At 42.4% G+C, this 18,443-nt stretch overlaps 1 protein-coding gene across 1 annotated transcript in view; it reads right to left on the reverse strand.

The window, feature by feature from the left end:
- Positions 1-95: 95 nt before the first annotated feature.
- Positions 96-18,443, reverse strand: part of LOC135511348 (centrosomal protein of 170 kDa-like) — a 32,918-nt gene continuing 14,570 nt past the window's right edge. The window contains exons 2-4 of the mRNA XM_064932892.1: positions 13,638-13,777; positions 6,254-6,343; positions 96-212 (exon numbers count right to left, since the gene is read on the reverse strand). Of these exons, the coding sequence (XP_064788964.1) occupies positions 96-212; positions 6,254-6,343; positions 13,638-13,769 (339 nt within the window). The 5' untranslated portion in view covers positions 13,770-13,777. The remainder of the gene's footprint in view (positions 213-6,253; positions 6,344-13,637; positions 13,778-18,443) is intronic.

Below are 18,443 nucleotides of genomic sequence, written 5' to 3' on the forward strand. Positions count from 1 at the left end.
GCAGATTATACAGCTTGACAAATGATCAGTGGACGAGAGCAATGAAGTGAACTGATGCCTCATGTAAAGGCTATTTAAATTGCAGTAATGTTGTGTCATTGAAATGTTAAGGACTGAATGATTGAAAGGATATCATATCCAAACCTCAGCTTGTCATCAATCTTTAAAGTGACATACATCTGCTCCTGAATTCGGACATCATTCACAAATGTCTGTGTGGAAAGAAAAGAGGGAAAACCTGTTTGTAAGTTATAAATAGCACATTATAAATGCACTGCCCTCCGCCTCTCTCCAGTGCCAGGCGTGCCAGCCCAGTTCTCATTGCTTAAAACCCTTGTGGCTCAGACTTAAGTTACATAATGAATTTAGGGAAACTGTTCCCTGCAAATGTCATTTCAGGCTACATTTAAACCAGAATACATTCTCAGTTACAAATCACCACAAACCTGCAGGCAACAGGTGATGGTGAGAAATTGGATTAGGGTTGTATTACACTGGTACTGTAAAAATCTTAAGTAAATGTGATTTCTGTCTTTATTGCAGGTCTCTCCAACCCCCATAAGAACCAGCCATAGTGCCATTATAAAAGGAAAGACAGCGCCTTAAATAATCAGGTGATGTGAAAAATGTCCCACACTGCAGCCAGAGACATTGAATCAGCTGATGGGGTCTGTTTATGGAAGGTCAGATGATGGGGTGCAGAGCGGGGCAAGGAAAACATTGGCAGCTCTGGTCTCACTGACCAAGCATTTTCAATCATCACTGCCAGCGATTAAGTTTCCTCTAATAGTGTGACCTAACTTGATGAAAGGGACAAGAGGTACTTTGATCTACCTGGGTCCTTCATGGAGAGCATAGAAATAAATTTAAAAAAAATGTATAGTCACAAGTCCAGTTTAAAGTCACTCTAAAAGAGAAGAATGTTTACATTGGGTAATATAAGTGTTAGCTGAGAGGTGGTTGCAGTGTCTAATTAGAAGATACAGTTATGACTGTAGGCTAGCTGTGGTTGCTATCAGGATTTATCAAAACAGAGTCCTGGACAAATAGATTGAACATACACTGTTGACTTCTCTTATGAATCAAAATGTATCCTCAAGATGAGTAAGATGTGCAGGGCATTCAGTAGTCAGGCTCTGATTGGCCCAGCATGTGATGTAGATCAATCCTAAAGATGAGTAAGATGTGCAGGGCATTCAGTAGTCACTTCCTGATTGGCCCAGCATGTGATGTAGATTCATTCTAAGATTTATTTTGTATTTTTTTATTTCAACTTTATTTAACCAGGTAGGCCAGTTGAGAACAAGTTCTCATTTACAACTGTGACCTGGCCAAGATAAAGCAAAGCAGTGTGACACAAACAACACAGAGTTACACATGGAGTAAACAAACATAGAGTCAATAACACAATAGAAACATATATATACAGTGTGTGCAAATGTAGTAAGATAAGGGAGGGAAGTCAATAAAAAGGCAGAATTGGCGAAATAATTACAATTTAGAAAATTAAACACCGGAGCGATAGATGTGCAGAAGATGAATGCGCGAACAGAGATACTGGGATGCAAAGGAGCAAAAAATATAAAAAATAACAACATGGGGATGAGGTAGTTGGGTGGGATATTTACAGATGGGCTGTGATCGGTGATGCTCAGACAGCTGATGCTTAAAGTTAGTGAGGGAGATATAACACTCCAGCTTCAGTGATTTTTGCAATTCGTTCCAGTCATTGGCAGCCCAGAACTGTAAGGAAAGGCGGCCAAACGAGGAGCTGGCTTTGGGGATGACCAGTGAAAAATAGCTGCTGGAGCGCGTGCTACTGGTGGGTGCTGCTATGGTGACCAGTGAGCTGAGATAAGGTGGGGCTTTACCTAGCAAAGACATATAAATGACCTGGAGCCAGTGGGGTTGACGACGAATATGAAGCGAGGGACAAACAACGAGAGCATACAGGTCGTAGTGATGGGTAGTATTGTCACGCCCTGACCGTAGATTGCTTTGTATGTTTCTATTTTTAGTTTGGTCAGGGAGTGATGTGGGTGGGTATTATATGTTTGTTCTATGTTTGTATTTCTATGTGTTTGGCCTGGTATGGTTCCCAATCAGAGGCAGCTGTCAATCATTGTCTCTGATTGAGAACCATACTTAGGCAGCCTGGTTTGACCCTTGAGTTGTGGGTAGTTGATTTCTGTTTTGTGTGTATTCACCTGACAGAACTGTTTCGTTCTTGTTATTCGTTGTGGTTATTTTGTCCACCTACGACAAGTAAGTCGTAGGTGGACAAAGTCGATAAGTATATGGGGCTTCGGTGACAAAACTGATGGCACTGTGATAGACTACATCCAATTTGCTGAGTAGAGTGTTGGAGGCTATTTTGTAAATGACATCTCCGAAGTCAAGGATGGGTAGGATAGTCAGTTTTAAGAGGAAAAGTTTGGCAGCCTGAGTGAAGGATGCCTTGTTGCGAAATAGGAAGCCAAATCTAGATTTCATTTTGGATTGGAGATGGTTAATGAGAGTCTGGAAAGAGAGTTTACAGTCCAACTAGACAACTAGGTATTTGTAGTTGTCCACACATTCTAAGTCAGAACCGTCCAGAGTAGTGATGCTAGTCGGGCTGGCGGGTGCGGGCAGCGATTGTTTGAAGAGCATGCATTTAGTTTTACTTGCAATTAAGAGCAGTTGGAGGCCACGGAAGGAGTGTTGTATGGCATTGAAGTCAATCTGGAGGTTTGTTAACATAGTGTTCAAAGAAGGGCCAGAAGTATACAGAATGGTGTCTTCTGCGTATAAGTGGATCAGAGAATCACCAGCAGCAACATCCGGACAACAGGCCCTCTGATTTGACACACTGAACTCTATCTGAGAAGTAGCTGGTGAACCAGGCGAGGCAGTCATTTCAGAAAACAAGGCTATTGAGTCTGCCGATAAGAATGCGGTGAATGACAGAGTCAAAAACCTTGGCCAGGTCAATGAAGACGGCTGCACACTATTGTCTTTTATCGATGGCGGTTATGATATCGCTTAGGACCTTGAGCGTGGCTGAGGTGCACCTATGACCAGCTTGGAAATCAGATTGCACAGCGGAGAAGGTATGGTGGGATTTGAAATGGTCGGTGATTTGTTTGTTAACTTGGCTTTCGAAGACTTTAGAAAGGCAGGGTAGGATAGATATAGGTCTGTAACAGTATGGGTCTAGAGTGTCTCCCCGTTTGAAGAGGGGGATGGCCGCAACATTTTTCCAACCGTCAGGGATCTCAGACGATACGAACGAGAGGTTGAACAGGCTAGTAATAGGGGTTACAACAATTGCGGTGGATCATTTTTAGAAAGAGAGGGTCCAGATTGTCTAGCACAGCTGATTTTTGGGGTGGCAGGTAGCATAGTGGCAAGAGCGTTGGACTAGCAACCAAAAGGTTGCAAGATCAAATCCCTGAGCTGAAAAGGTAAAAAAATTGTTCTTCTGCTCCTGAACAAGGCAGTTAACCCACTGTTCCTAGGCTGACATTGAAAATAAGAATTTGTTCTTAACTGACTTGCCTAGTTAAATAAATGTAAGATTGTAGGGGTCTAGATTTTGTAGCTATTTCAGAACACCAGCTATCTGGAATTGGATGAAGGAGAAATGGGAGAAGAATGGGCAAGTTTCTGTGGGGGGTGCGGAGCTGTTGACCGGGGTAGGGGTAGCCAGGTGTAAAGCATGGCCAGCTGTAGAAAAATTATTTTTGAAATTCTCGATTATCGTAGATTTATCGGTGGTGACAGTGTTTCCTAGCCTCAGTGCAGTGGGCAGCTGGGAGGAGGTGCTCTTATTCCCCATGGACTTTACAGTGTCCCAGAACTTTTTGGAGTTTGTGCTACAGGATGCAAATTTCTGAAGCTTGAACTGTTTGGGCACAGACCTGGAAAGCATGACATAACTTTGCAAGCTGTCTCTGCAGTAGATTGTAACTCCACCCCCGTTGGCAGTTCTATCTTGGTGGAAAATGTTGCAGTTGGGGATGGACATTTCAGAATTTTTTGTGGCCTTCCTAAGCCCGGATTCAGACACTGTTAGGACATCAGGCTTGGCGGAGTGTGCTAAAGCAGTGAATAAAAAAAACTTATGGAGGGGGCTTCTGATGTTAACATGCATGAAACCAAGTCTACAAATGATACCAATTGGGGAATAGGAGTGGAACTGGGGGGGATCAGGGTACGGCTAAAGGCTATAAGAACTGGTCATCTGGAGCGTTGGGGAGAGGGAATAAAAGGAGCAGAATTCTGGGCGTGGTAGAATAGATTCAGGGCATAATGTGCAGACAATGATACGGTAGGATGTGAGTACAGTGTAAATAAACCCAGGCGTTAAGTGACAATGAGAGAGGTTTTGTCTCTGGAGGCACCAGTTAAGCCAGGTGAGGCCTCTGCATGTGTGGGGGTGGGACAAAAGAGCTGTCTAAGGCATTTTGAGTGGGACTGAGGGCTCTACAGTGAAATAAAACAATAAGAACTGGCCAAGACAGCAGCAGACAAGGCATATTGACATAAGAGAGAGGTATAAAGCAATCACAGGTGTTGATCAGGAGAGCTAAGACAACAACGGGTAAATGGCAATGAATGGGCAGAGCGGGTTAGTTCGGTACAAACAGGACCTGAGTTGGAGGCTGGGGCCGACAGATAAACAAAATGAGGTACTGGGTTATTGAAACAGTCCAGGGGGCATCAGCTGTGTAGCCGAGTGATCATGGGGTCAAAAGAACAGCAATAGGTTAGTCAGGGTGCCATTCGGTAGTCACTACTACGCTAGGCGAGCGGTGGACACAGTGTTCAGAAAAGCTAGCGGGCAGGGGCTAGTAGATGGTTCTTCGGCAACATAACAGAATAGCCTGTTGAGACCACATCTGGAGGATCACCTCGGCAGTCCAGTCGTGATGGATAGGCGGGGCTCCGTGTCGACAATAAAGGGTCCAGGCCAATTGGCAAAGGAGGTATTGTAGCCCTAGAATTAGCTGGTATATGGGCCTAGCTCGAGGCTATCTCAAGGCTCGCTGATGCTTGCTTCTGGACAGAGGCGTTAGCTAACAGTAGCCACTCGTTTGCAGCTAGCGAGCTGCGATGAGCCGGTGTAATGATCCAGAGTGGCAAGAATCCGGCGATGTGTTAAGAGAGAAACAGTCCGATATGCTCTGTGTTGCTATCACACTATAGAGAATGGCAGGTGTTGTCCGAGCTAAGGCTGGCTTGGTGACCGAGAAAAAGGTGAAGACCACTAGCCGTGGCTTACAAAGACTAGTACCTAGTTGGCTGGCTAGCTCCTGATGGAAGTTCTAGTTATAAGGAATAAAAATAGCAGCTCCTTACCACATTGGGTTAGGTGGGTTGCAGGAAAGTATATTTTGTTTGTTGACAGAAAGTGAGATTAAGATATATGCGAAAAAGACTGGTTAATTATGGCTATTTACACGGGATAAGACATGGGATAAAACAAAGACAAACACACACGTCCTACTGCTATGCCATCTTGGTCAAGATGAGTAAGATGTGCAGGGCATTCAGTAGTCAAGCTCTGATTGGTCCAGTATGGGATGTAGATCCATCATAAAGATGAGTAAGATGTGCAGGACATTCAGCAGTCAGGCTCTGATTGGCCCAGCATGTGATGTAGATCCATCAGAAAGATGAGTAAGATGTGCAGGGCATTCAGCAGTCAGGCTCTGATTGGCCCAGCATGTGATGTAGATCCATCAGAAAGATGAGTAAGATGTGCAGGGCATTCAGCAGTCAGGCTCTGATTGGCCCAGCATGTGATGTAGATCCATCAGAAAGATGAGTAAGATGTGCAGGACATTCAGCAGTCAGGCTCTGATTGGCCCAGTATGGGATATAGCGCTACTTCCTGTCGCCGTGGGCCCTCGAACGACAGGGGAGGAATCCTGAAGCATGACTCAGGAGGAAGAGCTTATGACTCCAGCTTCCTGCCTGGGAGAATGCTTCACAGTTGTTCCAAGCTAGTGGGTTAGCCTAAACACTGAGTAAGTTACACAGCCATCAGCAGAACTAGGACAACTAACACATGACTCACACACACCATGTGGCAGGAAGAGCACTTCAACATGGTTTTTCTCTGCAGTGAAAAGATAATGGTGTGAAATAAAGGGGTAATTATCTCAGCCCTGTCCTCTCAAGTCAAAGCTGGAGAAAATTTGATTGGCCTAAAGATGAAGCACAACCTCTGACCCTTTTACATGTCTTCTCCTCCCCTTTTACTCACCCCGTTCAGGCTGCCCAGGTCCTTGACTTTGTGCTCATCGCTGGTCACCTCATAGTTGATGACCGCATGCTGCTTGTCAACACTCCGCGACTGTAAACACAAACCCAACAGTCACAGTCAGTAATGGTGTTACATATTGTTGAATGGTAACTTGACATCAATGATGAACTTGACATGATGATAACAGTGTGTGCATGAAAGTTTAAACATCAACATTGTGACAATGTCAGTGTTTGGAGGAGGAATCACACGTATTGTTTACACAATTCTGCTTGAAGTCAGATTATATTTCCATTCATAAAGCAGTTAGGCCCTGTTTAATTCTCTCACAGACAGCGATGGAAGCACAAACACACAAACCAAGAAAGATACAACATGTAGGGAAAGTAGAAGGAGGGGAATTTGACTGTGGCCTAGTTGTGAGTGATCCAGATTTGACTGTTATTAACTAGATGAGGCCTAGTTGTGAGTGATCCAGATTTGACTGTTATTAACTAGATGAGGCCTAGTTGGGAGTGGTCCAGATTTGACTGTTATTAACTAGATGGGGCCTAGTTGGGAGTGGTCCAGATTTGACTGTTATTAACTAGATGAGGCCTAGTTGTGAGTGGTCCAGATTTGACTATTATTAACTAGATGAGTCCTAGTTGGGAGTGGTCCAGATTTGACTGTTATTAACTAGATGAGGCCTAGTTGGGAGTGGTCCAGATTTGAGTATTATTAACTAGATGAGGCCTAGTTGGGAGTGGTCCATATTTGACTGTTGCTAACTAGAAGTGTCCTAGTTGGGAGTGGTCCAGATTTGACTGTTATTAACTAGAAGCGGCCTAGTTGGGAGTGGTCCAGATTTTACTTTTATTAACTAGAAGTGGCCTAGTTGGGAGTGGTCCAGATTTGACTGTTATTAACTAGAAGCGGCCTAGTTGGGAGTGGTCCTGGTTTGACTGTTATTAACTAGAAGCGGCCTAGTTGGGAGTGGTCCAGATTTTACTGTTATTAACTAGAAGCGGCCTAGTTGGGAGTGGTCCAGATTTGACTTTTATTAACTAGAAGCGGCCTAGTTGGGAGTGGTCCAGATTTTACTGTTATTAACTAGAAGCGGCCTAGTTGGGAGTGGTCCAGATTTGACTTTTATTAACTAGAAGCGGCCTAGTTGGGAGTGGTCCAGATTTGACTGTTATTAACTAGAAGCGGTCAAGTTGGGAGTGGTCCTGGTTTGAGTATGATACCCTTGTGTTGGGAATCCATGCAACGGCTCTTAAACCCGTACCTTCCTGAGACACCCATGTGACACCAAAAAGACTGAGGCCAGTAAAACAGTCACATGGCCCGGACCTCTTGGCGTATTTTCCGTTGGCAGACTCACACTAAACAAAGTACCCAGTCTTCTCCTCTCTTTCCCCCAGGTCATCAGAGAGACAAACCCTAGAAAACAGGATCCCTGTTTGGAAAAACAGCCTCCTTGTTCCTTTCCTTGCAACCCTGCTGATTTCAGCAGTAAAACTGCAGAGTGCCAGAGAGAAGTATCTTGCTGCACTCTGAACTGCTTGTTCTTTAGAAACGGCTGTTTCTTTCTTTTAGCATGGTACCTTCTAACTCCTATTGGTGATGTGCTGATGTATTAATGACCTGCTGCTTAATTATAGGCTCATTTGTAGACAGGGACAAACTGAGTATTGAGGAGGTCGAAGGAGGACTCCTTGATTTGTGTCTCCAAGAGTGTCTGTGAAGTTAGGGTTTCTAGTGGCTCAGAGTTAAGGACTGAAGCACTGTCAGTATTGCCACACACAGGCAACTCAGTTCCTTGAAAATAAATGTACTCTTCGTTATACAGAGCCAGGGCCTGGCAGACACCAGACCAGTGAGTAATCAACTACTTAAGTTGGCTTGGAAAGTGTCATTTAGTTAGATTCAGAGTTGACATCAAGGAGCACATAAAGTACATTAATATATTCTATTTAAGTTGTACTGTGACACTATTTTAAGGGTTGACATACAAACAATAGGTTTAACAATTAGTTTTATACCATTGCTGTTGCTTTGAAACCTACAGTGCCTTGCGAAAGTATTCGGCCCCCTTGAACTTTGCGAACTTTTGCCACATTTCAGGCTTCAAACATAAAGATATAAAACTGTATTTTTTTGTGAAGAATCAACAAGTGGGACACAATCATGAAGTGGAACGACATTTATTGGATATTTCAAACTTTTTTAACAAATCAAAAACTGAAAAATTGGGCGTGCAAAATTATTCAGCCCCTTTACTTTCAGTGCAGCAAACTCTCTCCAGAAGTTCAGTGAGGATCTCTGAATGATCCAATGTTGACCTCAATGACTAATGATGATAAATACAATCCACCTGTGTGTAATCAAGTTTCCGTATAAATGCACTGTGATAGTCTCAGAGGTCCGTTAAAAGCGCAGAGAGCATCATGAAGAACAAGGAACACACCAGGCAGATCCGAGATACTGTTGTGAAGAAGTTTAAAGCCGGATTTGGATACAAAAAGATTTCCCAAGCTTTAAACATCCCAAGGAGCACTGTGCAAGCGATAATATTGAAATGGAAGGAGTATCAGACCACTGCAAATCTACCAAGATCTGGCCGTCCCTCTAAACTTTCAGCTCATACAAGGAGAAGGCTGATCAGAGATGCAGCCAAGAGGCCCATGATCACTCTGGATGAACTGCAGAGATCTACAGCTGAGGTGGGAGACTCTATCCATAGGGCAACAATCAGTCGTATATTGCACAAATCTGGCCTTTATGGAAGAGTGGCAAGAAGAAAGCCATTTCTTAAAGATATCCATAAAAAGTGTTGTTTAAAGTTTGCCACAAGCCACCTGGGAGACACACCAAACATGTGGAAGAAGGTGCTCTGGTCAGATGAAACCAAAATTGAACATTTTGGCAACAATGCAAAACGTTATGTTTGGCGTAAAAAAAACACAGCACATCACCCTGAACACACCATACCCACTGTCAAACATGGTGGTGGCAGCATCATGGTTTGGGCCTGCTTTTCTTCAGCAGGGACAGGGAAGATGGTTAAAATTGATGGGAAGATGGATGGAGCCAAATACAGGACCATTCTGGAAGAAAACCTGATGGAGTCTGCAAAAGACCTGAGACTGGGACGGAGATTTGTCTTCCAACAAGACAATGATCCAAAACATAAAGCAAAATCTACAATGGAATGGTTCAAAAATAAACATATCCAGGTGTTAGAATGGCCAAGTCAAAGTCCAGACCTGAATCCAATCGAGAATCTGTGGAAAGAACTGAAAACTGCTGTTCACAAATGCTCTCCATCCAACCTTACTGAGCTGTTTTGCAAGGAGGAATGGGAAAAAATTTCAGTCTCTCGATGTGCAAAACTGATAGAGACATACCCCAAGCGACTTACAGCTGTAATTGCAGCAAAAGGTGGCGCTACAAAGTATTAACTTAAGGGGGCTGAATAATTTTGCATGAGACATGAGACATATGCAGCATGTACAGTCAATACAGTTTCCGTGAACGTGGGAGAATTCCCTTTAAATTTCACTCGTGCAATACCGCGGATCTTCCACGATACGGATTGAATCAAGCCCTAAAGACATTCCATGATATATGCAGCTACACCACACCCATTCTCTGCTCCACACTTTAAAATGCAGCAGCCACTCTACTTCCTAAGGAGCCCACCTGTCTGGATGGACCTAACTCAACATGTATCTGCCCCACTTTCTAGAAACATCTCTGTCTGAGACTTTCTCGATCACACACGTGCATGCGCGGACACACACACACACACACACACACACACACACACACACACACACACACACACACACACACACACGTACAGACACAGGCACACACATAAACCCATATACAGTTGAAGTCGGAAGTTTACATACACTTATGTTGGAGTCATTAAACTCGTTTTTCAAGCACTCCACACATTTCTTGTTAACAAACTATAGTTTTGGGAAGTCGGTTAGGACATCTACTTTGTGCATGACACAAGTCATTTTTCAAACGATTGTTTACAGACAGATTATTTCACTTATATTTCACTGCATTACAATTCCAGTGGGTCAGAAATTTACATACACTAAGTTGACTGTGCCTCTAAACAGCTTGGAAAATTCCAGAAAAGTATGTCATGGCTTTAGAAGCTTCTGATAGGCTAATTGACATCATTTGAGTCAATTGGAGGTGTACCTGTGGATATATTTCAAGGCCTACCTTCAAACTCAGTGCCTCTTTGTTTGTCATTATGGGAAAATCAAAAGGAAATAAGCCCAAAAAATTGTAAACCTCTACAAGTTTGGTTCATCCTTGGGAGCAATTTCCAAACGCCTGAAGGTACCACGTTCACCTGTACAAACAATAGTACGCAAGAATAGACACAATGGGGCCACATCATACCGCTCAGGAAGGAGACGTGTTCTGTCTCCTAGAGATTAACCTCTGAGTGTAGGGGCCAGTATTTTGATGTTTGGATGAAATTTCTCAGGCCCAGAATCTAGAATATGTGTATAATTGTCAGATTAGGATAGAAAACACTCTAACGTTTCAAAAACTGTCAAAATATTGTCTGTGAGTATAACAGAACTGATATTGCAGGCAAAAACCTGAGGAAAATCCAACCAGGAAGTGCTGTTTTCCCTGAAACCTCTCGGTTCCATTGCATGCCTTCCTTCCATTTAAAGGGATATCAACCAGATTCCTTTCTCTATGGCTTCCACATGGTGTGAACAGTCTTTAGACATAGTTTCAGGCTTTTATTCTGAAAAATGAGTGAGAAGGATCACATCACGTCAGTGGATGGCTGGGTGCCAGCAGAGTTTTGTATGCGCAACAGCTTGGAGCAGACATTTTCTATCTCTCTCCTATTGAAAAGGCTACGGTCCGGTTGAAAAATGATCGATTATTTATTGTAAAAACAACCGGAGGATTGATTATAAAAAACGTTTGACATGTTTCTATAAACTTTACGGATACTATTTGGAATTTTTGTCTGCCCCGTCGTGACCGCTTGAGCCTGTGGATTTCTGAACATAACGCGCCAACCAAGGAGGTATTTTGGATATAAAAATTATGTTTATGGAACAAAATAAACATTTATTGTGTAACTGGGAGTCTCGTGAGTGCAAACATCCAAAGATCGGTGTTTCCTCCGACACATTGGTGCGGCTGGCTTCCAGGTTGGATGGCGCTGTGTTAAGAAGCAGTGCAGCTTGGTTGGGTTGTGTATCGGAGGACGCAAGACTTTCAACCTTCATCTCTCCCGAGACCGTACGGGACTTGTAGCGATGAGACAAGATAGTAGCTACTAAAACAATTGGATACCACGAAATTGGGGAGAAAACGGGTAAAAAAAATATATATAATAATAAAAAATAATAAAAAAAGGTAAGCGATTCATTTCATTGCTTTTCTGACTTTCGTGAATACTTGCTAGCTGTTAGTAATGTTTTGTCTGCTGAGAGAGATGTCCTAACATAAACGCTTGGATAGCTTTTGCTGTAAAGATTTTCTGAAATCTGACACACCAGGTGGTTGAACAACAAGCTAAACTGTGTTTTGCTATATTGCACTTGTGATTTCGTGAAAATGTTATATTTTGAGTAATTAAATTTTAATTTGGCGCTCTGCAATTCAGCGGATGTTGACGAAAATTATCCCGTTAACGGGATGGGTGAGCCAAGAAGTTAATGTACTTTGGTGCGAAAAGTGCAAATCAATCCCATAACAACAGCAAAGGACCCTGTGAAGATGCTGGAGGACACAGGTACAAAAGCATCTATATCCACAGTAAAATGAGTCCTATACCGACATAACCTGAAAGACCGCTCAGCAAGGAAGAAGCCAATGCTCCAAAACCGCAATAAATAAAACAGACTACATTTTTTTCTGCACATGGGGACAAAGATCGTACTTTTTGGAGAAATGTCCTCTGGTCTGATGAAAGAAAAATAGAACTGTTTGGCCATAATGACCATTGTTATGTTTGGAGGAAAAAGGGGGAGGCTTGCAACTGTGAAGCACGGAGGTGGCAGCATCATGTTGTGGGGGTGCTTTGCTGCAGGAGGGACTGGTGCACTTCACAAAATTGATGGCATCATGAGGTAGGGAAAATTATGTGGATACATTGAAGCAACATCTCAAAACATCAGTCAGGAAGTTAAAGCTTAGTCGCAAATGGGTCTCCCAAATGGACAATGACCCCAAGCATACTTCCAAAGTTGTAGCAAAATGGCTTAAGGACAACAAAGTCAAGGTATTGGAGTGGCCATCACAAAGCCCTGACCTCAATCGCATAGAACATTTGTGGGCAGAACTGAAAAAGCGTGTGCGAGCAAGGAGGCCTACAAACTTGATTCCGTTACACCAGCTCTGTCAGGAGTTGTGGGAAGCTTGTGGAAGGCTACCCAAAACATTTGACCCAAGTTAAACAATTCAAAGGCAATGCTACCAAATACTTATTGATTGTATGTAGACTTCTGACCCACTGGGAATGTGATGAAAGAAATAAAAGCTGAAATGAATTATTCTCACTAATATTATTCTGACATTTCACATTCTTAAAATGAAGTGATGATCCTAACTGACCTAAAATATGGAATTTTTACTCAGATTAAATATTCAGGAATTGTGAAATTGAGTTTAAATGTATTGAGGCTGAGGTGTATGTACAGTTGAAGTCAGAAGTTTACATACACCTCAGCCAAATATATGAAACTCAGTTTTTCACAATTCCTGACATTTAATCCTAGTAAAAATGTAATGTGTATCATGTTGTGCTGTAACATGGTGTGTTGTATTGTATCATGTTGTATCATGGTGTGCTGTATCATGTTGTTTTGTGTCCTGGTGTGTTGCATCATGTTGTCATGTATCATGTGTTGTGTTATGTTGTATCATGTTTTTTTGTGTGGTGTTGTATCATGTTTTTTTGTGTCATGTTGTGCTGTATCATGTTGTACTGTATCATGTTGTCTTGTATCATGTTGTGTTGTATCATGTTGTGTTAAGTTGTATCATGTTGTGTCATGGTGTCATATCATGTTGTGTTCTGTCATGGTGTGTCATATCATGTTGTGTTGTATGATGTGTGGTGTTGTAACAGGTTGTGTTGTTCATGTTATGTTGTAAAAGGTTCTGTTGTATCATGTAATGCTGTAAAAGGTTGTGTTGTATCATGTGATGCTGTAAAAGGTTGTGTTGTATCATGTGATGCTGTAAAAGGTTGTGTTGTATCATGTGATGCTGTAAAAGGTTGTGTTGTATCATGTGATGCTGTAAAAGGTTGTGTTGTTCATGTTATGTTGTAAAAGGTTCTGTTGTATCATGTGATGCTGTAACGTGTTGTATCAATTGGAGCCATGCTCACCTGCAGCATGAGCTCGCAGTCGTCTCGGCCGACGAAGATCATCTCCAGGGGCAGACGGCGACGAGTGCCCCCGCTGCTCACCAGGAACCATGATGTGAGACTCATCTCTGCTACGCTACTCACTCCAACCATATGTCATCCTGAGAGAGAGAGAGCGAGAGAGATTGATTGAAAAAGCTTCTTCTACTTTCCCAAACGCCAAAAGTGGTTATCTCCACCTTGCTACCACAAAAATACTTCCACCCTGCTACCATTCAGCGGGTAAACGCAAGTATTTCCCATGACTGTGCCTCAAAACCAAATGTTTACCTGGCCCACCACTCCACCCTGGACTGGGTCCATGACCAGGTCCACCTCTACAAGGCAGCAGTGCCCACCTTTGCCCGGACCCTAAAGGACATTGCTCTCAAACGTATCCCCAACACTCCACACGGGAGCAACAGATCAATAGACACCCCACCCAGGCCAGCGGGACCCCCCCCTGGACCTACACATAGAGGACCCACGCTCAGAGGACTTACATCCAGACCACAGCACCCCCAGCCACATCCACACCCCCAACCAATCAACACCCCCCACGTCAACCATGCCCACACCTCATTTAGGCCCCCTCAGATCAGACCTATGCCCCTCCTGCCCACCCCATGCCACCCACTCCCACAAAAGGCCCCAACATGGAACTCACACATACACCCAGGCCGTGAGCATTGGCAATGTACCAGATGCTCAGCAGGCTCTGCTAACACTTACTGGTCTGAGGCCAAACCACACAACCAACAACATTTGACACTTTATGGAACACAAAGCCTTCACTATATCTTCCTGGAATACCCAAGGCCTGAGGTCATCTGCCTTTGGCCTAAAGAGCGGGAACCTTGACCTCACCAAAGAAATCAGAAATACAGACATTGTCATCCTACAAGAAACATGGTATAGAGGAGACAGATCCACTGGTTGCACTATAGGTTACAGAGAGCTGGAAATCCCATCCACCAACCTACCAGGTGTGAAACAGGGAAGGGACTCAGGGGGTATGCTAATTTGATATAGAGCAGACCTAACTCACTATATTAAATGTATCAAAACAGGAACATTTTACATTTGATGAGAAATTCAAAAGGAAATGATCTTACCTACAGTTGAAGTCGGAAGTTTAGATACACCTTAGCCAAATGCATTTAAACTCAGTTTTTCACAATTCCTGACATTTAATCCTAGTAAAAATTCCCTGTATTAGGTAAATTAGGATCACCACTTTATTTTAAGAATGTAAAATGTCAGAATAATAGTAGAGAGAATGATTTATTTCAGCGTTTATTTATTTTATCACACTCCCAGTGGGACAGAAGTTTACATACCCTCAATGTCACGTTCTGACCTTAGTTCCTTTGTTTTGTCTTTTGTTTTAGTATGGTCAGGGCGTGAGTTGGGTGGGTTGTCTATGTTAGTTTGTCTATTATTTCCTATTTCTGTGTTTGGCCTGGTATGGTTCTCAATCAGAGGCAGCTGTCAATCGTTGTCCCTGATTGAGAACCATATTTAGGTAGCCTGTTTTCCATTGTGTTTTGTGGGTGGTTGTTTTCAGTCTTTGTGTGTCTACACCAGACAAAACTGTTCCTGGTTGTTTCTTAGTTGTTTTGTTATTCAGTGTTCAGTTTACTTTATAAAAAAGATGAACACGTACCACGCTGCGCATTCGTCCTCAACTTCTTTCCACGACAGCCGTTACACTCAATATATCCACATAATTTTCCTACCTCATGATGCCATCTATTTTGTGAAGTTCCACAGTCACTCCTGCAGCAAAGCACTCCCACAACATGATGCTGCCACCCCCGTGCTTCACGGTTGGGATGGTGTTCTTTGGCTTGCAAGCATCCCCCTTTTTCCTCCAAACATAACGATGGTCATTATGGCCAAACAGTGCTATTTTTGTTTCATCAGACCAGATGATTTCTCCAAAAAGTACGATCTTTGTCCTCATGTGCAGGTGCAAACCATAGTCTGTTTTTTTTATGGCGGTTTTGGAGCAGTGGCTTCTTCCTTGCTTAACGGCCTTTCCGGTTATATCGAAAAAGGACTCGTTTTACTGTGGATATAGATACTTTTGTACCTGTGTCCTCCAGCATCTTGATTGATTTGCACTTTTCGCACCAAAGTACATTCATCTCTAGGAGACAGAACACGTCTCCTTCCTGTCCCATTGTGTTTATACTTGCGTACTATTGTTTGTACAGATGAATGTGGTACCTTCAGACATTTGGAAATTGCTCCCAAAGATGAACCAGACATGTGGAGATCTACAATTATTTGTCTGAGATCTTGGCTGATTCCTTTTGATTTTTCCCATGATGTCAAGCAAAGAGGCACTGAGTTTGAAGGTAGGCCTTGAAATACATCCACAGGTACATATCCAATTGACTCAAATAATGTCAATTAGCCCATCATAGGCTTCTAAAGCCAAGACATCATTTTCTGAATTGTTCAAGTTGCTTGGAGGCACAGTCAACTTAATGTATGTAAACTTTTAACCCACTGGAATTGTGATACAGTGAAATAATCTGTAAAAAGTTGTTGGAAAAATTACTTGTGTCATGCACAAAGTAGATGTCCTAACCGACTTGCCAAAACTATGGTTTGTTAACAAGAAATTTGTGGAGTGGTTGAAAAACGAGTTTTAATGACTCCAGCCTACGAGTATGTAAACTTCCGACTTCATGTTTATGTATATACTGTATACTGCATCCTACACTAAGTTTCCCCTAATCTTGGGGGAATGGAACTGTCGTCTGGGTAGTAATATAGAGTGGTGAGAATTCTGGAGAAGACAGCTCTCCAAATGTTAGTGTGCATGTGTGTGCGTAAATAAGAAGCATGGTATAAAAGGAATGTCTTTGTATATGAACTGCAGAGCTCTCGTGAATAAACATTTGATTTGACTTTTGTAAGCTGGGAATTCTGTCTGTTTCATTTAAACCAGAACTTTACAAATTCTGGGTTGCTGACCATTTAGAATAATTGAAATTTCTGAACATTGATAACAAAATTCCATATCAAGTCAAACATGTGATTTTCCGTTGTTTTATCTATATTTCTACACTATGAGTTTGGAATAACACTGTGAACTTGTGAACATTATAATAATGCCCTTTTAGTGTAAGAGCTGTTTGAAAACACCACCTGAAATTTCAGCCTGTTTTTGTGTGAGGGATTTTTGGCCTTCCATGGCGACATCACCATATGGTAAATGAGTTAATAGACCAATAAGAGTTCCAAACTAGAGGTTGACCAATTAAACGGAATGGCCGATTAATTAGGGCCGATTTTTTTGTTTTCTTAACAATCGGAAATCTATTTTTGGGCGCTGATTTTGCCGATTTAAAAAAAAATGTATACCTTTATTTAACTATGCAAGTCGGTTAAGAACACATTCTTATTTTCAATGACTGCCTAGGAACGGTGGGTTAACTGCCTTGTTCAGGGGCAGAATTTTCTGACAGATTTTCACCTTGTCAGCTCGGGGGATGTAATCTTGCAACCTTACAGTTAACGAGTCCAACGCTCTAACCACCTGCTTCTCATTGCACTCCACGAGGAGCCTGCCTGTTACCCGAATGCAGTAGAAGCCAGGGTAAGTTGCTAGCTAGCAACGTAATAACACCTTTGATTGGGATCGATTTCCCTGATAATTTATTGTTAAAATGAGAGGCTGCCTGGATCAAAGTCTCAACCTAGACTTTGATCTGAAGCCATTCTTGTGATTATTGTGACTTTGCCATTGTAATTGTTTGTAAGCTTGTGTAGTCAAATGAATTTATGATCGTATGCTATCCATTTGTTGTTTGTATGCTGTTCTTTGTATGACATTTTAATATTTGATAATTAACCAATGATATTAGGCCACTCTTGGCCATGTCTTTTGACACTATATAAATGAGTCATCCCGCAGTGTTTGTGATTATACCCTGATGAAGACAGCTTGGCTGTTTTTGCATCTGAGCTACTAGAGTGTGCGGCTCTCTTTTATTTTATAATCATGAAACATACACCTCCGCCTTTCATCCTACCGGATAATTATTTATTCCTATCTACACAATGTATTGAAAAACCAGCTGGTTGTATGGACGAGGACAGTAAATCCAGAGGGAGCCATGATTCCGTGAAACAGAGTATGTTACAGTCCCTGATATCTATCTGGAAGGAGATCCTCGCCCTGAGCTCGTCAACTTTATTGCTCAGGGACTGAACATTAGCGAGTAATAAACCCGGAAGTGGTGGATGGTGTGCACGCCTCCTGAGTCGGACTAAAAGTCATCTCCAAATACCTCTTCTCCGCCGGCGGAATCTTGGAGCTGCCTCTGTGATAAGTTAAATCGCCTTGGAAGGTACGAAAAAAGGATCCAATTCAGGAAAGTCGTATTCTTGGTCAAAATACTGGTGAGTTACTGCCTCTCTGATATCTAAAACTTCTTTCCAGCTGTATGTAATAATGCAAAGGACGTTCTGGGCCAATAATGTGAGAAATAACATTACAAATATAATACTGTAAAGTTGCTTAGAAGCCTGAAACAAGGCGGCCATATCCATCGGCGCCATCTGCAATGACTCATTTATATAACGCAACATTTTATGAGTTGAAAATGTGATTTAAACCCATTTTACTTGGATTTTGTATTCAGTTCAAGGGAATTTCAACGCAAAAGTTGTTTTCATGTGCACTGCGTCCTCACGCACAGCCTTTTATCCACAACAAATCAATTTGATGGAAACACATCTCTGGTGGGAAAATGTGCATTTTGTTTTTAT

The sequence above is a fragment of the Oncorhynchus masou genome, chromosome 24 (assembly GCF_036934945.1).
Source record: "Oncorhynchus masou masou isolate Uvic2021 chromosome 24, UVic_Omas_1.1, whole genome shotgun sequence".
NCBI lineage: Eukaryota > Metazoa > Chordata > Actinopteri > Salmoniformes > Salmonidae > Oncorhynchus > Oncorhynchus masou.